Source organism: Ixodes scapularis, unplaced genomic scaffold (genome assembly GCF_016920785.2).
Source record: "Ixodes scapularis isolate PalLabHiFi unplaced genomic scaffold, ASM1692078v2 PGA_scaffold7__128_contigs__length_106722199, whole genome shotgun sequence".
In the NCBI taxonomy this organism is placed as follows: Eukaryota; Metazoa; Arthropoda; class Arachnida; order Ixodida; family Ixodidae; genus Ixodes; species Ixodes scapularis.
This window is the reverse complement of record NW_024609882.1, coordinates 104,933,832-104,953,704: the sequence shown is the minus strand read 5'-3', so window position 1 is coordinate 104,953,704 and position 19,873 is coordinate 104,933,832. Positions and strand designations below refer to the sequence as shown.

At 46.4% G+C, this 19,873-nt stretch overlaps 1 protein-coding gene across 1 annotated transcript in view; it reads right to left on the bottom strand.

The window, feature by feature from the left end:
* LOC120841333 overlaps positions 1-19,873 on the bottom strand; it is a 56,449-nt gene extending 36,576 nt beyond the window's left edge. Inside the window, exons 1-4 of the mRNA XM_040212214.1 lie at positions 19,563-19,873; positions 19,246-19,361; positions 18,353-18,462; positions 17,465-17,605 (exon numbers count right to left, since the gene is read on the bottom strand). Of these exons, the coding sequence (XP_040068148.1) occupies positions 17,465-17,605; positions 18,353-18,462; positions 19,246-19,361; positions 19,563-19,873 (678 nt within the window). The remainder of the gene's footprint in view (positions 1-17,464; positions 17,606-18,352; positions 18,463-19,245; positions 19,362-19,562) is intronic.

Genomic DNA, 19,873 nt, shown 5'->3' with positions numbered 1-19,873 from the left:
AAGCGATGACCTTGGAAGGGTATGAGATTGTAGCGCGTTCGTCCTCCAGTTGTGCCCCTGTCTCAAATGCGCTTCTGGTCAAGAGATCCTACGAGTCAAAAGATCCCACGAGTCAAAAAGTCCAATAATGGATCTTATGACTCGTTGGATCTTTCGACTCGCCAGACACGAGTCAAAAGGTCCAATGTGGGTCAAGAGGTCCAACGAGCCAAAAGATCCAACGAGTCAAAAGGTCCACGGCGAGTCAAGAGGTCCAACGAGTCAGAAGGTCCAATAATGGATCGTTTTACGCGTTGGATCTCTTGACTCGGTAGACATGACTCAATAGATCCATTGCGGGTCAGAAGCTCCAATTACTCGAGAACTGCCGCTTCATATTGCAAAGGAGTCACAGAAAGCCCTTCACCGCTTTTTTCCCTAGTCGCGGGGAGGCGTTGTATAGTAGGAATCAGTTCAGTAGGCCTTGAGCCAGACACACGGGGGCTCAGCATAATGCTCAGCACCCTCTAAAAAATGTCAGTGGGTGCCTAAGCCCCTGTTGCCCCCCCCCCCCCCCCCCCCCCTGGTTCCTGGGTCCCTGACGGACTAGATTCTTTGAGCATCAAAATAATTTCTCGACCCCTTTAAAGGGGTCATGAAAGTTTATCGGGTTGGAACGTTCATGAATTTGCCGGTTTGTACTGGTCCTAGCCTGGCATAAGTATAATCGCACAGACCGCCACTGATTCAGAAACTTCTCTGTCGCGGTGAAATTGTGAAATCACGAAGATAAAAGGGGACTACTTTCTTTCAGTCTTGCTTTTGCAAAGCTGAATGACGTGATTGGGAATCGAAATCACTCGACTGACGACAGTCGAGCGCGGCTCATGCATAGATTTGACACGAGCTACGTGAGCACTCGCCTTCAGTTCGTAACAGTCAATGCCTCGGTGGAAACTCGGGTAGTGGCTCGTGTACAAGCACTACAATGATGAGAATAGCCGAGCTCTAACAATGTTTGAGCTGAGCACACGTTCTCTACTTTGTCAAACCCAGCATGTGGGTAAGATTGACGTTAAAGGTATAGGATAGGCGCCGGGCCACGTGGCCGCATTTTCTGGCTCCGAGTTAAGGGGATGAACGATGCTCATATTTCTCAAATTTATTTGGCGACTGTGCTTAGAAAAAAAAAACTAATGCAAGTTTATTTAGTGAATAACGTTAGGGATTGATTCTAACTAGTATTTATCACAAATAGGAAAATCGTTTCAAGGCTCCTTTAGGATGCGCCTTAGATGGCTACTTCGAAAAGAGGAACTCCCGATAATTCACCGGTTCTTTCCGTGCAGGTAAGATATCGAATTTGGCCAATGGGAAGGCAAATGACGAAAAATAATTCAAAATTGTAATTTAAAATATATATATTTTTTAAAGGCGGGTTGATATTATGGTGAACTTTCCCTTTTTAATAAACTTTTAGGTTCGATACAAGATATAACGAAATTTAAATTAGCGTTTGATAAGCGGTCGTTGTAATGGATCATGGGATGCAAGGCTCAAAATATGTCGCGAGAATGTGGAAAGTACAATGGGTTTTTTACTCGGCTTTATTACGTGCGAATAAAATAATTAAGTTCGCACGAACAAAATCCACTAGGTGCCGTACATTAAAAGGATATGCAATATAAAACTTCTGTGATTATAAAAAAAAAAAATATATATATATATCGGTACTTTCGCGATTCATCGAAAGACTAATAAAATTGTGCATGGCTTTTGATCAGCGCTGCTCAACCTGAACACGAGCCAGTGAAGCGTGTGCATGCACAGAAAGACAAGTGGCATTAGGGTCCTTCTCCAACTCTGAAATGCCTCGAACACAAAGGTCTTCAAGGCGTCTCGCTCTCGGCTTCGAGCATACGCTGCGGCCGATCCTTAGGTGAAACGGATTATAGCGTGGGGTCTTTAGGTGCACCACGCAGTAGTCATTACACGAACGTAAGCCGATTCTGGTTCTGCGTATAGCGGGGTGCCATTTAGCAGTCACGCTGCACTGGCCGGCAAGATGCTGCGACATGTTGACCCTCTGGATGACTTCCAAACATTATACTGTCGAAATGATCCACATAACCCTTCCTTCCGGTTGAGCTCATGCTGCGTATAGACCAACGCGCTGTTTCTATACAAGCCTTCACAAGGTGCGTAAAAAGGCGCAGTTTCCACACGAGGTGTGGCCACTGCACGTGTGCAGGGAGCGCGTCAAGTGGACCGTCTGCGCGTGCGCAATGCCGATAGCAGCACCGCCGCAGGGGCGGGACGTCAGCACCGCATGTTGTTCTATACGTGCCTCGTAATTCAGTCACCAATTAACTGTTCGTTGATTTCTAAATTCGAGAAAAACCCTACGTCCCCACGTGCAGCGTGCACAACTCTCGGGAAATTTCTGCCTTAGTCAAGCATACCGCACGAAGAGATGGCGTTGGTCACCATCCGATTAAACATGAAAATGCAAAGCGCCGTGACACAGCCAGCCATTCAGTATCCCAAAATCGGTCGTCCCCGAGGCCACCGTATCCTCTTCTCTCATCTCCCTCTTCTTTGTCGCTTTGTTATTAGACGCGGGATGCCACCCTGGTTAAGTGCAGTGACCCTCACTCCCATCCTTGCCACCCGAAAGCCGTCATTCAACGTAGTTTTGCCTTTCTTTCTTTTCCTGCTCTTCTTCAAAGCCCTTTCCCCCTTCCCCGGTGATCGGGCAGAGAGTCAAGAAGCCGAACGAGTCAAAAGGTCCAATAACGAATCTATTGACTCGTTGGATCTTTTGACTCGCCAAACACGAGTCAAGAGATCCAATGTGGGTCAAGAGGTCCAACGAGTCAAGAGATCCAACGAGTCGAAAGATCCACGGCGAGTCGAGAGGTCCAACGAGTCAAAAGATTCAACGAGTCAGAGGGTCCAATAATGGATCTTTTGACGCGTTGGATTTTTTGACTCGGTGGACCTCTTGACTCGGAATCATCTGAAATGCCACGATCCGTTTCTCTCAAGTCCCCGTCTTATCTTCCCGAGTATCAACTCCGCAGTGATTCTGAATCATTCCGATGCTTTCCAACGTTGCAAAACTGTCAGACGAATATTTGCACACAAGTATACACAGTTTGCAGAACAATCTAAAGCGCTAAAATTCAAAAGCGCCGTGTTGGATTCGGGAACTCGTGTAGGTTTATTTCGTTGTTGGAGCATTTTTATTCGCTCGATGAACTTCACAAAACGTGTAAATAGTAGAATGAACTTTCCAGAGAACGATAGTTGTTATCGGGGTTCCAGGCGACCGGACAGGTCGCAATTATTGGTTCATTAAAATTTTTATTTCATAATCACAATCGTATCATCAAGGGCACGCCATTTCCTCACCACTTCTACTGACAGAGTTGCTGTATTCGTTGCACACATCGACGGAAACGGTTGAGACTGTGCCCAAATAATATCTTCTTTTGGCAGGTACTGCGCAGCGATTACACACAATGTCTCTAACATAAACATTCTGCTCCACATGTGTATTCACAAGATGTAATACATCGTTCTCCCAACTTCGTTGAAATGGGCATGAAAGCGCTTAACCGTCACTTGGTTGAAGTTCTACTTAGAGGTGAAGTGTTTACCGGAAAACTTCGTTAGCTATTTTTTTCTTCGTTCCACTACAAAGCTCGACCCACTTCAATGTTTGTTTTTATGTCGTCTCCACAACGCTGTTATGTGCAAAAAAAAAAACAAAAAAAAACGGTACGATCGATGCTGCATAGACTTTTTTTGTGGACATCAAGAAAAAAAAAAAAAGATAGTAGTTGTCTTCACTTCGCACTGCATGTTTTAGCACGGAAGTTCCTATTTGGTTATGATGTCTTTACTTTCTTAAAAATTGTTTACAGTAATTTAAATTACCGAATTACAAAAACGTCGAAATTGCACAATTCCTTTTCGTTGGGACGCCATGACGACAGCGACACTCGTGTTGGTCCCCAAAGTGTGTCCGAGGGGAACAGTGGCGATTTATTGAAAAATCGTATTGAAGGCGCGCGAACGTTGGCTGGAAGATGCCCGCATTAAAGACTCACTTTCTGTTCTAATCATTTTGGCAATGACTTTTATTTGTTTCAGCACATGATATGGTGGACTCATAAGCTTAGGTGGACTGAAACCACATAGTGTACTGTCTTTAGATTACATGCTTCGTGCATGTAATTAAATAACTGTTGCGTCTTTTTTATTTGACGCCGTAACAACCGTAATGCGAAAAGAAACATATGAACGAGGAAAGATTAGGATACGAGGTGCCACGATGTTATGGAAGTAATGAATATACGACGGATGCTGTCATACATTTTTCACTTGTTGGACGTTTTACAAGTGGAGCGTCGCGTTTATATGCGGTTCAAAATAATAAAACATTGACAAGGCTTCTAGATCTATTGAAAGAGCTTTTTCAGAAGAACTGGTGCTGCCGCAAAAACGCGAAAGCTCCCACTTTGTTTGTGGTGTTTGACGAGCTTGGTGGCTTTATAGAGCCAGGCGGGAGACAAAAGTATGACCTTGCATTGATGGCTCTTACGAGCATCGCGGTGGTCTACATCGAACATAGAGATCATATAATAATATAGAGGAAAAGGCCCAGCATCTCCCCATGCTTTGCAGTCGCCTCGAAATGGCAATGCACGGAAGCAGACATCGTCAGTCCCGGTGAGACAAAATAGCAAGTTTTCCCTCTCGTAAACGCAAAAGCTGGAAAAAAATCATTTGCAATGACAATAGTTGGTGTCCTTTTGCTTTATTTCCGCAGAAACAACCGGGGAAAGTCACTGTATCAGAAACAATTCACCCTGACGAACAGTTGAACACAGGCAAAACGTAGATGCAAAGCGAGCGCGCTTCGCCTCGTTCTGTATCTCGGGACCGACGATGCCAGCGCTGACCTCGAACTAGACGCAGCAACCGAAGTCACATTTTCCCCTCACTGCATGGCAGCCTTCCAAATACATCACGGCTGGAGAACTCCGGTGGGTTGCTAACTCCACGAAACAAATCTATTTACTATATAAAAGCATAAAACTCGGGACGCATTGCAATATCCTGAGTCATTACCCACCTCATCAAGCATTCGACGCATACGCGAGGCAGCCATAACTTTAGTTCACAGGAGGCAATCGTCAGTGCACTAGACTGTTCATGCCCTGAACGCGCAGAGCTCTAGCGAGGCTTTCGCACGCGCAAAAAGACTAAAGTTCCCTCGATGCATTGCGGCAGCGGTGGCGTAGTCAAACTGGCTGGTGAGTTCGGCCTATTTCTGGGTTTATGCCCTCAGCTAACGTTCAAAATCGAGAGTGAAGTCGCACCTGTCGCCATAACATCCATAATGCGCAGAAAGAAATCTGAACGAGCAAAGGACAAAATACAAGGTACCATGGTGTTGTGAAGGCAACGAATGTAAAAATTATATTACGGAATATTTTTGTGTTGCCGCAAGAGAGCGATCCCTTGTGCTTCGCTGGGGTTATTTGACGAGCTCGGCGGTCCTACGAGGCCATATATATAAACCATTCCATTTAGAGCTCTCAGGGCGGCGCCATTTTGTTAGACCGCAGCGCCCTCTACACATATTGGGAAGTTCAGCAGGTTCGGCGGGGTAAAACGAGAAAGAGGGCACGTGCCCGACTTTGCTAGCAGACCAGAGGTCGCCGTTCTCCATCTTTGAGCTGTACCGGCCGGGTGTACCGAACATCGAACTCTAGCTAGTGGCTGCCGTTATGAAGTGGTTCGCGTTCTCAAAATATTTCTGGCTGCTCTAAAATCAACCTTTAGTGCACTGTTGTTTTATTTCAGTAAATGATCAAATAACGTATCTTTCTTCCGTTACTTCAATAGCAGTGGGGTCAGCCGGCATCTCAACCACTGCGTCTATTGTGCCAGGAAAGCACGTTTTTATTTGTTATTCCAGACTTCCACTCATTGTCGCTAAAGGCCTACACCAGTACGAACTTCGTATAGTGAAATAGCTACAGCAACCGGATTTACTTTTCACCGGTGCGACCGGCTACTGTGACACAGTTTTTTCTTCTTTTTTTTTTATTCGCACGCAAGTAACATTGCAATTAGACACGGTTAGTCTTCTTTTGATCGAGGATAGCATTGCACATTACACATAAAAATCCGCGCATTCGCGTTTGAAATTTCCAAAATGACGCGATTTTAAACTGAGTTTGAACGCCAGCCGGATGCTAACCACAGCCCACTTGGCGGAGCAAACGACCTGCGGGGTGAGAGGGGGAGGGCATTTTTTTTCTCTTTGCTCTTCCTAGTGAAACGAGGTAGAAATTTGTAACGAGTCTTGTTACGAAAGGGGTTGCGTGTGTCACTCAGGTCTAAGCAAAAACGTTGAAGAGTTTCTTTTTTTTTTTTTCTTCCCGTTTTTAGAACAGGCACGAGACCCTAAGAATTAGTAGGCCACTTCACTAAGCGAAGCTTTGGAATGTTTAGGGTGCTCCGTTTTCTTTAGGCACACAGAAAACTCTACTTTGAAACTCTTTGGGCTAACTTCGGGAAACCGATAATCCGCAGTGCGAACAAACACGACTTATCGGGGTGCCAAAGACATCGCTTTTGACCGCATTGTAGATTATCATTTGTGTAGGTCAGGGTTTGAAAGGAATCGCGATCGTTGAGGCGTTTGCTATGCGTCGCTGCAAACATAACATAAGCACCACCTTCATGAGCGTATCTCGAAAGGGGGTTGATTTGCTACGCCCGGAACGTTTGGCCGCCGTTTCCTCTGCGTGACGTTACCAGTCAGCTTTGGAGATAGCGAGATTTAGCTGGCCGTTTTTCTCCTCCGTATCGGTATCCTCAAAGGACGCGTCGCAACTGAGCATGCACGCCTCCAGTCCTTTCTGTGTAGTTCAAGGTCCTAGGGCGGATGACGTGGAAACGATCTGCTGAAACTCCCTATTCTCCTCACTCTATTCTGCCGTACTACCTTTCCCTTCCCGGCCCTTCCATTCTCCCTTCTTTCTTGCCCTAATCCAGTTTCCTTTACAGAAATACGTTTCGAAGTCGAAGTAAATAAATATTGTTGCAATTCAGGGTTGCCTTCCGGCGCTTTGGCCTTTTAGCAACTTCATTAGCCGGTGTTCAGCATTTCGATGTTTGTTATTTTGATAATGCAAAGTTTGGAACTCAACAAAACACCTTTATTCACCAAGGAAAAAAAGCCATAATTTTCAGGACAAACTTTAATATTCCGAGTTGATAAACATCCGCCGGTGACGAAAAAACTAAATTGGTTGCAACCGAAAAACTCCGGTGGTTGGAAATATTCGGCAGCGGTAAAACCAAAACACCGCAGTCGGTGACTGTTCCCGCCCTATTCGCGTCTCCAGCTCGAAGCTCGCCCTCCCGCGGCGGAAACGGGAAGCGCTCTAGTGAGGGTCCCCCGATTCTCCTGCTCAGCGGGCACGGCGGAACTGCTCGCGATCATGGCTCGCGAAATGTCGTTTCCGAATGCAAGCAACACTCTTCACTGTCCCAACGTAGTGCTGCAGCCGGTATGGGATTGTGCCTATTCTAGAGAGTTTAGTATTGCACATAGAAGCAAACGCAAGCGGTGTGCGTTTGCGTTAGAGTTGCGTGCCCCACGTTGTGCGTGCGCCTCATCGCCGTGCGCCATCCAAGACCGCAATTTTGGGCTCCGCGCACGCGCAGTGTGGAACACGCAAAGCTAACGCAGACACACAGCGCTTGCGTTCGCTCGTATACGCAATATTAAGACTCACTACTGTTTCACCGGCTTCCAACTACGCCAACGAAACGTGCTGCAGTGAGCAGACGTGCAAGCAGGTAGGCGTTCCTTCGAACTGCAAAGGCTGAGATTGGCAAAACGACGGCGAGCAAATACAAAAGTAAATAAATATTATGAAAAAACTAGTGATTCAAAAAAAGCTTCTTTTTTTTTTTTACTTTTGGGCATTTGGTTTCGAAGTATATTGGCGGCGACTTTGGACGTTTCGCCGATTGTCAAAAGTCACGACTTTGATAGCACAATATACTTTACCCACAACTAATGTATTTTACATGGATTTCTCACATTAGCAAGGATGTTTTCATTGCTTTTAGACTATTTTTATTTTATTGGTAATTAAAATGCAGCAATTGGAACCAGTGATGATAATCAGCACAGTTTTCATTGTCATATTTCTTCGCGCGATTAAAATTATATCATAAGCAACAAATTATTCTAAAGCTTGAAGAATTACTTATTCAAATATTTGAATTTTAATATTCTTATTATTAATACAAAGCGCGGCAATGTATGCCCCCAATTAACGCCAAGATCACGAGAATACGCTATTTTACCTAATAGTCTTTCCAGAAAGGTATAATTCTGTTTTCTTTTTAACATATGAAAAACTCTGGCATCATTATCAAGATATACAGTCAGACACTGGATATAATTTGAGTCCTATACGCACACACATTTCAGCTGTCTGACTCGGATTCCGTCTTTGAGTTGTTGCAGTGAGAGCAGCGTTTATTAGTTTATGCGTTTCGTGGACATATTGCAAAAATTGGAATTATTCACTTATTCTTGTGCTGGGATAAATGTCATTATTTCCCATGACAATTATCTCAGCAAGAAAAAGGCAGCGAGAACGCACAGATATCAGCCCAGATTTTTTCAGCAACTACAAATATCAGCCTGGATCGAACAGTATGCCACAAAATAAAGTTTCCGCGAACAACTTTTCTAAGTAAATAATTACGATGTGAGACACATCTTGAGTCATAAAAAGAATCCGAAATTAAGACCTAAAACGAGAAATTAAATCCAAAATAGAGGTAAGTTTCGGTTTCGCTCCAGAATTAGAACGGGCATCCTTCCGTAATTAATACGCTAAACTCCATTCTTGCCTGCGCTCATAAAACATTAGCTTCCTCGTATTACCAGAAATAATTTATGTCGCTCAGTAAAGCCAGCACACCAGACAGGCTCAACAGCGGCACGCATCTCTGACCCTCACTAAACCCGCCATCTTGGAAAATGAGTGGCGCCACCTATAGTTAGTTGGAGTCGCGAATAGCGACGGCTAGTTTCTTCGAAACGCCTCCTCTATAAAAGTTTGTCAAACGTTTTGTCTCGTCGGTCCTCCATCCTTCCAGCGCTTATTCAGAGGTCGGTGTGGTTCTTGGAAGACAACGCCAACAACATTAGTGTCGTCCGGAACCATTGACTTTAGAAACGGGCCTCTTCGCTCGGAGAACTGACATCCGTTGATTGTTATTTGTTTCTTTTGCCTACTACAGACCATTCAAAAACTCGCCTTCTGGGTGCCACCAACTTCGTCTACTGAGCTGTGAAGCGCGTTCGAGCGTGCACAATAGCTCTCAAGGCCGAAAGATTGTACACTGAGTATGCGTTCACAGCTCAATGACTTAGGCATTTTTCTTCAGGATAGATGCTCCCACGAGAAGAGCGAATGAGATATGTGAATAGAGTCGGAAATTTGAAATGTTCTTGTCCAATCGCATTTTTCTTTGGTTATCAACGCTTTTTAGCGTCATCACGAGACGTTCAACCATAATACACTGGTGATTAAAAAATAAGCACCGAAAAAAATTCACCGATTTGTGCTCAAAAATAAACACCGGAGAAAACCTACCCTAATCATTACCCATGTCACCTTTTTGGGCAATATGTGAATTTCCAGAAGAACAGCGAGTTATCACCCTCCCCTAGGAATACCCTGACTACAGAGCAGGCGACCCGTTTTTCCCCGCGTTCTGGTACGTTTACACTTGCGGATCCGCTAGCGAATCCGCCCAGCTTTTGCCGCTGGGGCGAAACGCTGGGCGGAAAACGCGGCGGCTAGCCGTTTTGGTCCAGGACCTATTTCTGCCGCCGAACGCGGCGTTTCGTTGACCGGAGGTGACCGCTGCCTACGTCACGAGTACGCGTTCTTCCGGGAGCAGCTACGCCCGGGAGAGAGAGAGCCGAGGCGGGAACTCTCGCGCCTTCTCGTCATATTTGACGAGACGTTGCGGGAACCGCTGCCGCAGCCGGCGCTGCCGCTACTGCTCGAAGGAAATAGATGTAAACGCAACCAGCTCGTCGCCGCCGCCGCCGGGAGCGGATCCGCTCCCGTGGCAGCGGATTTCTCTTCAGCTGTAAACGTACCATTAGATTGCGGTGACCACAAACCGTACGGAGGTCACAGGACGTCCGTGAAAAATAAAGAGGAGGGAAAGAACGATCTACTCTGTGCACGCTCCATCCCCGATTTCCACGACCCCACGGCCGAAGGACGTTTGTGTGAAGGATAACAATAAAATAAAACTTTGCGTCAAAAAAAAAAAAAAAAGAAGAAAAATCTCGTTTTTAAAAGAAAAAAAAAGTACAAACAAGCACAACGCATTGACGGACCGCGAGGTTGTGGAACACCTCGCGGTCCGCTTGCCACAGGACGGTTGTCTTCGACCCATAGCTCCAAGGTGAATTTGCCACGTGCGAAAACGCGGAGACCTACCCGCCGAGGACCAGGAAAGCAAGACACGCACACTGACGCCTCGGCGGGCAGAATGAAACAGGATACGGGCGCGGAAGACGGCCGCGGAAGAACACCTTGCACTGCGCCGATCCGGCCGATCTCCGAACGGACGATTTCGCATATCGTGGACAGCGAGCGCCACCGCACGGGAGAGAGAGGTACCTTAAAAACAACAAAAATAAGCACCGACACCTTAGTTCTTTATATTTGCTGTAGATACGGAACAGATCGACTTACATGAATAATTTGGATATTATGCGATTCCGTAATAAATTTAAAAGACACAAAGCGAAACATTTTTATGTTTGCATTTAGATAATTTTGTAAATTCGCTCCAAACCCAAGTGCCAAATGAGCTGATTGTGACCATTTTCATGATTTTTTAAGAATATAAGTAAATTTATAATAAAACATTTGTTCCGCTTAATGTCTCGATAATGACTCAGTGTCTTTAAAGCCGAAATTTTCAAGAAAATCCGCGCACCTGTTATTATGTGAGCATTTTTCTAAGTTGGTGAAAAACCTCATGTATTCTCTATGGGGCTCTGAGGTGTCACTAACGTTGCTAAGAGCTCGATCACAAGAGCTGTTGCTAAGAGCTCGGTCACTAACGTTGCTTCGGCTTCTCTGGCCCTTTCCGAGAGGGAGATGAAATTCCTCCGTCCCGAGCTGGGCGGAGCGGACCAGAGTAAGGCCCCTGTATTCTGAAAGGTAGCGCAAACCATTGTCTGAAATGGGGAAGAGTAATTTCTCCTCTTCGATGCCCTTTCCTTCTCAAAAGTTCTCTTTCCCCTCGCTTCAATTGGATCTGGCGCGGCACGCGACCGTGGTCTTCCCATGATCCCGCGCGATTGGGTCGTCCGCTCGAAACCAACATCATCGCTGGGCCAGGCGCAGCGGCGGCTCCGTTGTTCGCAATGACGCCTTCAGTGACGTCACTGATGACGTCATTGGTATCCGCATCGTCATCGTTACTGATGACGTCATCGGCACCGTCATCGTTACGTGACCCCCCTAGGTCACGTGACCCCAGCCCAAGGTCACTTGACCCCCCCCCAGTACCCTTCCCTCCTCCTCCTCAAGAGCTGCGCTCTAATTCGGCGTTACAGGAAGTTGTAAACGGCTTTCAATTTTTTTTTCATATTTTACCACAATCTCGGCGGCAGCGCGATGCCATCATGCTGCGCTGTAGATATCACAAACAGCATTGTGAAAGGAAAGAAGTTTTTTTGCCGTCCCGACGGGAAAGGAAAATCTTTAACGGCGAAGACAATGGCTCCACCAGATCGGTCGGAAAAGTTTCGAGTGCCTCCGAGGGAGACTTTGCGAGGTAAGTAATTTTCAAACTCTGAATCGCATTGCCTGTCTCTTTCGGTCTCGCCGATGAAGATCGCGTTGTACGGTCATGAGACGAGACAAACACGGAACTATACTACCGTCACGAAGGACTTAGACACGTCTTTTCGCGCGCATTTGAGTATAGAAACTGACTCGCTCACTCTTAGCTCGCTTGCATTGAGTCGGCCGAGTTTAGAACGATGCGCGAGAGACTAGGGTGCCAGTAAAATAAAGAGGGGTGTAGTGTTATTGTTACAACATTTATTGTTACAAGGCAACAGCCTTGTAACAATAAATATTTTCTTGTCTTCATCTTTGTATCTGATTTGTTATTTGTGATTAATAAAACATCAATTATTGACAATAAAAAAATTCTCTTGCATTTAAAGGCTTTGCTGAAGGATCTTTTTGTCTTCGTTTTGTAACTCACGCAGGACGATACGCCCGCGGGTGTGCGGCAAAGCTTATGCGCTTTGAGAGTGAACTCAAGGGTGTACCTTGCGCGTGAGAACGTCAAAACACTAATATTTGTGATAAATGAGAAAAGTGCTGGCAAGGCAACCGAGCACACGCTATTTTTCATTTTATCGGAGGGAATACAAGTGAGTGTATTTGATGGGTAGTTTTATGCACGGGGCGCGTGAACAGCAGACGTCGCATATTCCACCGCGCGCATGTGCACAGTTGCGGGTAGTATTCGGCGCTTATAAAATGTGTATGAAGTAAACCAAGCTGCTGGATTGACAAAACGATCGGTGATGCTAACAATTACCGAAAAGTCCTGTTTCACACGCACAGTGGTGTCATTTATTTGCCTCACTCCAGCGATGCCGAATCTCCAGACGCACTTCGTCCGAGATACTAAAACGTTTCAGTGGAGCGTACGCTGAGGATTGCCAGCCTTGCGGGGGCGTGCCCAATTGATGCTCAAAGCGACGGCACGAGCTCCCGCTTGCAACGCAGTCCTTGCCCACGAAACTCTATTTTGACGCGAGGAGAGGTGCATTCTATCGTTTGCCTGCTCTCAGCTTTTGCTGCAATAAACGGGTAAACGAAATATATTTTCGCAGTGCATGCCGATGTTCCAAAAAAATTCAATTTTTTTTTTTTTTAATTGTTTGCGTTTAGCGGAAAAGGAGAAAGCTTGTCTTCACGTCCGAGTGATTCCAACACTCCTCGTGTTATTCTATTTGCCGATAGAGACGTCTTCCCCTACTTTGTAATTTCAATAAAGGTGAAAAAACTCTAGTTTCCTCGTGTTCTAAAACAAAACTCTCTTTATATTTGAAGAAAAAAAAAAACTAGTCCGCCGTATTTAATATCCGGACCGGCCCGGCTCAGACATGGCGGCGGGGCGCGTAAGGCGGACAAAGGGCGAGGAGGACTGTCCTCGATGGAAAGGAGGAAAATGAGGAGAGAGGAGGAATTAGACCAGAGGCCTTGAGGGAAGGCCGCGAAATGCGAATAACCCGTTTTTTTCCCCCTCCTCCCCTCCTCCTTTTTCCTTCTCTGCTCCCTCCCCTGAACCTGCTCGATGGCCGTCGTTTGAACGGAGACGAAATAAATGTCGTTGAGAGTTGAAAAAGTTGTATGCGTCTGTTTTCGTCTCGAGTTTGTGTTTATGCTTTCCGATTGTTTAAGTATATTTACCAACACGCTCGTTTTAGGGTTATTCAAAAGTCGAGCTTTTTCCACCACCAGCAGCCCCAAGTGGCAACCGAAGGAACTACGGCGAAAAGATTACGTGACCTCGCTCGGCTCTAAGCTGCAGCACAACGCCCGCTAATGTCAGCAGAGAGAGGGAGAGGAAGCGTCCTCCGAGGGAGCACACCGGAAGCTACACGCCACCCCGAGCTACGTCACTAGGAGGGTGACTAGGTGTGACCCTGAAGGCTGGGAGTGAGTTAAGGGGTTTCCGAAATTTCAATTTTTTTTTTTTTGCGCAACAATTAGGACACGCAGGTGAAATCGGTTTTCTCTTGTTTACTTCAGAAGTATCAGAGGTCAACTTCCACAAATTTTTGACGAAAGTCAGGAAATAGTTGCACCCCCCTTTAAGGGTTAATTTCCCCAGGATTGTGTCTTCCGCAAAGAAATGTCGACACAAAACTCTGCTCGCCGCAGTCGCTCATAGATGGCGGTAGCTGTCCAGAGTGTTGTGTTTGCCGGTTGTCCGCTTGCAGCCATCGCTCATAGATCGCGGCAACATTTCTTCGGAGGAAGAAGAGCGGGAACGGAATGAGCGGCGAGGTGCGCAGCAGTGGGAATGGTTTCGTAACCGCCGCGAGGCCGGTATCACCTAAAGTTAAACTGCGCCGAGCGCTTCAGATTCCCTTCCAAATGAAGAGCTGATCGCTCGCCTGGAAAGCCACCGGCGAGAACAGAAGCTACAGCTCCGCGGCTCTTCCTTCTTCTCCAAAGTGGAAAGGCTGAAAGTTATTTTTTTTTCACATCTAATTAAAATTACGATGCTTCGTCATTCTTCGGGATCCTCCTATGACTCGCCGCCATTGGATGCCTCCGTGCTCCACAGAAAAGCTGAATCACAGAAGATCTTTTTTCAGGCTGTGGTGCTTTTCACTCCTGTTAACTTGGTATCACAGATTATGTCTCCTGTATGGGAGACGAAACGTCTGATTAAATTGTCATATTTGTTATGTAAAATGGGTTTCATAGGTTTCGTGGGTGCAAAAATAGTTAGGAAGTGTCGACAGAAGACAAAATCAGAGACTATTCACTCCTTTTTCACGAAAACAAGCAAACAGTCTCGGTTTATTGATAATGTAGTGCTTGCGCAGGCGAGCTGGTGCATGTTAACCATTTTGTTCTTTTCTTCTACTTTGAAACTTTCCTTTTGTTTGTTTCTGTTTTTCTACTTTGAAAGTTTTCTACTTTGAAACTTTCCTCTTTTCCTGCCTCAGTCTTGGGCTAAGAACAAAATGGGTAAATAGGTTTATTGGTTCAGAGGGAAGCTCTGGAGTGCACTTTGCGCTGGTGTTCGCATTGTGCCAAGTAAGGCCGAACTGGCGTACAGCATGAGTTCGTACTCACTTCTTTGTTTATGTCACCCGACACCACCGTCTCCTTTCAAGAGTCGCACAAGCAGTGAGTACCTCCTATCGTGCGTTGTGAGAACGAGACGGGCACATCTAGGGTCCGATTTATTGAACGGCCGCACTCGGGAAAATTCAAGAAACGCGAAAGCTCAAGTGGGCATAAAATAATTAAAGACTATAGTGACGATGAATCTGATCATAAAGAAATGATAGTTTTCGCCTTAAAATCAAGCCTATCTTTAACAAGACGTCATTACACTGGTGGAATTGCTCCTGCACCACGTATGTCCTCATAAAATTCCTGCCTCAAAAAAAAAAAAGTTTCGAAGCCCGATTTTTATTTATATTTTTTTTGTTTGACAACGGATAAAACACGCGCAGGCAAATAAAAACTATAAATTCCGTTGGTGCGATTTGTACAGAGGTGCAGCCTAACACGTAGTTTCTACATCACTCCATGTTGTCACAAATGTGAGGTGACGAAAAAAGGAAGGACTGAGTAACAGCAGGATCGGACGCTGGGGCGAGAGCGACACCGGCTGGACAGGGGGGCACTTATGTACGCGCGTGGGTTTCCGCAATATTCGACACAGAACGTTCGGCGCGTAGAACATTCGGAGCTCGATCAGCATGTAATGTTCTCGGACTTCCAAGGAAGCCAAGTTCCAATTACAAAGAGAGGAACATTCCACTGACTAGGAATCGAACACCGACTTTCCGCGCGACAGTCATGCACTGTAACCATTCGGCCACGCACGCGCCCAATCGGCGACACGCAGGGCAATACAAACGCGATTCCTGTATCTTGTTCCGCCGCTAAGCTGGCAGGCAGTCCCCATGTTGTTCGATAGCTGGCCATAACATACAAGACAGAGCACACAATACAATTCGCATGCTGATATTTATTATTACATCCAAGATACTGATATCTCCTAAGAAGGGGAGCAAAGCCGACGTATTCTCCTGACTAATATAGACCAGCAAAGGCAGCGTGGCTGCTGGGTGGCAGATCGCAGTTCACCCACAGCGGCGAAGCGAGACGAGCCCGACACAGTGGAACGGACGGAGGCCCGGGCAGCAGGCTTTCGCTCGGAAAGTCCAAGGCGGTTCTTGTAAAGACGCGGTCTTTGAAGAAGTTCCTCTTGCACCGGCTGGACATCCCGTTCCTGGTGAAGGGCTGTTCAAGCTGCCCGCCAGGCCTCGGTGTTACATGCATCTGCTGGGGACAGACCGGGTACCGAAGAGGAGCCGCCATCTCTGGTCGTACGCACAATAGTGGCGTGTAGGAGGCCCCTGAGAGCGAGTTCGGCGGTGGCCTGCGCATGCTGGGGAACCGCACTGGTGGATCCAAGACTGGGTGGGCATTATAGGTCACTGCTGGGACGCCATTGGTGAGACCTGGGTCTTGAGAAGGACGGAGGCTGTTCCCTGTTCGGGGAAAGCGGCTCCGAACTCCAGCTGGCTGCGAGCTTGGCTGACCCCTCGCGAGTTTCGGGCGTTGATTCTCTCGGTGTCCGGAGGTGGGGACGAGGTCCTCTTTGGAAAACGTGCCGCTATAACAAAAAAAGCACCAGCGTGAAGAGCGTCTGCAGCACAAAATTACGTTGTCTGTAAAACGTGAACAGTTTAACGACAGTATCCGGCCATCTTCCCATGAATCACTCCGTGGCCTCAAAATGTGCAAAGGCATAATCCCGACACGCACAAGAAAACGCACAGGCTGAACAACTCACACTATTTTAGCTGACACAAAAGTAACAAAGATATCGCAAGGGACGTGGTCATACGATAGCATAGATGCAGCAAAAAGGCGGACAGCCCTTCATACTTGTTCTTTCCCCAACTTTCCAGCCTCATGTCATAGAATCAAAATTAATAGTACACTGCGCAAAGCACGGAGCCCACTATAAACTCGCAGCTTACCTTTTCATCACGGATCGTCTTACAAGAAGGAACTCCCTGGCCGAAGTCCCCATGTTGTTTGGTGCCTGGAAAGAACACACGCCGGATTACAATATGTACTGAGTTTAATACCGCGACTGATGCTAATTTAGTTCTTGCCAAGTATCTCCACTCAATCAAAACAATTAGCATTGAAATGTCATTAGAATATGCAGCCGTACCTCGCTTATGGCATCGAGCGCTACTGCAAAAATGCAAGCCAGGCTATTTTGCAGCGACCATCGAAATTTTTCCTGCTCTTATAACCTTTCCTACGTGGGTGCCGCCATCTTCAATTCTGGAACTTCCGGTATGCGTGAAAACCTCGCTTTCTTCTCGTCTCGACAGTAGAACGTGTTAACAATTTAATTGCAACCATCAGTCGTTCTTGTTATGACCCTTCTATACTTTTTTATTAGTTCGGTCTTGTAATCTCTTGCTTTTTATTTTTCGGAACGCATACCGGATAGGGGGATAACCGTGGCTGGGTGAAAGGCTACATGCAAAAGGTGTATATACTGGCAGTAACTTCGGTGCAAATATAGCAGCTGAACTTACTGCGCTCTTGAGAGAAACCGCCAGGAGCTCGCTTTTCTTCAGAGCGAAGCGAACGACGGGAGAACTAGAGAGTGCTGCGCCATGTCCAGATGCCATGATCCTCAGCGTAGGCAGGTACTCGCAGTTGGATGTCAGAGTCATCTGCAACAACAGACAGACATCGTAAACACTCGGAGCCTTTTGCTGTCGATACGCATAACTCGGAAGGTCAGAAGGCATCCCCTGAGGATTAGTCAGTGAGCAAAGGGACGTTTCCAAGAACACATACAGGACAGGCTATCCGATTACTATGACCACAATAAACAACTCGCCAGCAAAACATTAATCAAGCAATGTAGATGACCGGTTTTTATGTGGTTTTAGCGTACTGCCAGGCGAGTCCTGCGCCATCGACAAAGAGCTAGTTAGGCATGACGTCGTACACGCGCTAGTCTTTATCGGCGACCAAATTTGATGACGTATTTTGCCAAAAAAAAAAAGCTTATTGAAAACATTGTCAAAGCAGTGGCGTAGCGGCGGTTTGGCGCTCACTTAACACGCTGCTGTCTCAGTATCAAATACTGAAGCCGGCGGAAGTAGCCTTCCTCCGAGCATTTGGCAATATCTACGGTCAACGTCCTAAGCTGTTGGAATCGTATTTCTTTTTAACAGCTGTCGCTGGAAAATAATCGCGCTGTCCACAGACATCGGAAAACAATAGGAAGAAAAAAAATCACCACTAAACGAACTAACTGGTGCAAGCACTCCGCGTCGTGCCTACAGCACAGTTAATGTTATGCAAATATATATTTGTTGCGTTACAGTCATTACAGCTTGCACACGTCGCATAATTGGAAATAACAATAAACTGTGCAAGAATGTAAACCCAATTGACGCAACGCCACTCACCCCGCTCTTTTGAAGTCCACCGTTGACTATTGACGTGAGATTAAAATAATGGACTCTCTTCATCCAGTCCCGGCCCTCCAGGTGGTTCGGACGTGGCATGTAATACGGCTCTGGGGGAGAACGGGGGCGTATATTAGTTCAAGTCCACAATTCATTCGAATACCTAACGAGTTCGCTCAAGAAGGATCCTGAGGTCACAGGACCGGCTCCGTGGGGAGAACGCAGTACATGTCACTCCCATTTAAAGCCTTCCACCTCTCTCCTGTGGGCAAAATCGTACCTTAACAGTCGAGGCGAGTTAGGACTTTCGGAAACCAATTGCCTGTAACCCAAGAAAGCTGTAGTTTATTTTCTCTAGGGTGCCGATTACGTGACCTCAAAATCCCTCTTGCGGTAGATTTAGCCTCAGAAAGAGACACCGGCCACCGCCATTGTTTAGGAAATGGCACTGGTTTTGAAGGCAAACGCATCTGTCTGATAAGGCAAGCAAATAGACCGACCTTGGCTTTGCAAGGGAACACTAAAGTCGAATGAACAACAAAACAGTCGGCTTTGAAATTATTAACAATTATATTTAGTCCGGTACCGTAAGATCAGAGAGGAATGTATAATACCAAATCTCCAGAAAAGCATCGAATTTCTGTTCAAATCGTCTGTTCCTTCGCAAGACTTAAATATCCATGGCGAAGCAGATCATCCGCATCCTTACTTAAACTTGAATTATTAGTGGCGAATAAAAATTTAATATTAAGCATCGATTACGGAGCAAGCATCTAATGTTGATTTCTTGCGTCTTGAAGAGAAAGTAAAAATCCAAATATCGTAAATACTTCGAGGGAACAGGCCCTTTCAACATAAAATAAGAAGAATAATAATAAAAAAAGAAAACTTACCAGTATATGTTAGAAACCTCTGGTTCTTGTCAGTGAACATCTCGCAGAAGTCCAATGCTAGCAGGTACCTCCAGTCCTGCAGCAGCCCACTAATGGCGATGTGGAGGCACGGAAACCTGCTCAGCACAGACGAAAGAGTTTCAATTAGTAATACCCCCTATATACATGTTCTTTGGCAAAACGTGACAAGCACAATACATTGAATCGACGAAACCACTGTGATAACGATAAGCAACGCTCTAGAAACGATGGAGGTTGCGACTGGTTCCATAAAAAGACCAGAACCGCCGTGAACGATAATCCAAGCGCACACTCACTTTCCTCCGGTAGCCACGCTGATCTGACTGCCGTCCTCTTGCAGGATGTCTGTCAAGCTGCAATCCCTGGGGTCCCCGCAAGAACACCCCTGTGACCACACCCGGCACATCGTTGAGCCGACGGAAACACCGTTCTTCGCGTTGCCGGCACCTTCTGGAGACCCGTTGTCATGACCAATGTCCGTACTTGTGAAAGGAGACCCTCTACTCGATGGCCAGCTGTGTCCCAGGTCTTCGTCACCGTCACGGAGTAGCTCTTCGATGAACGTAAGCCCTGAGAACTCGTCATAGGGCGATTCCTTTTCTGCCAT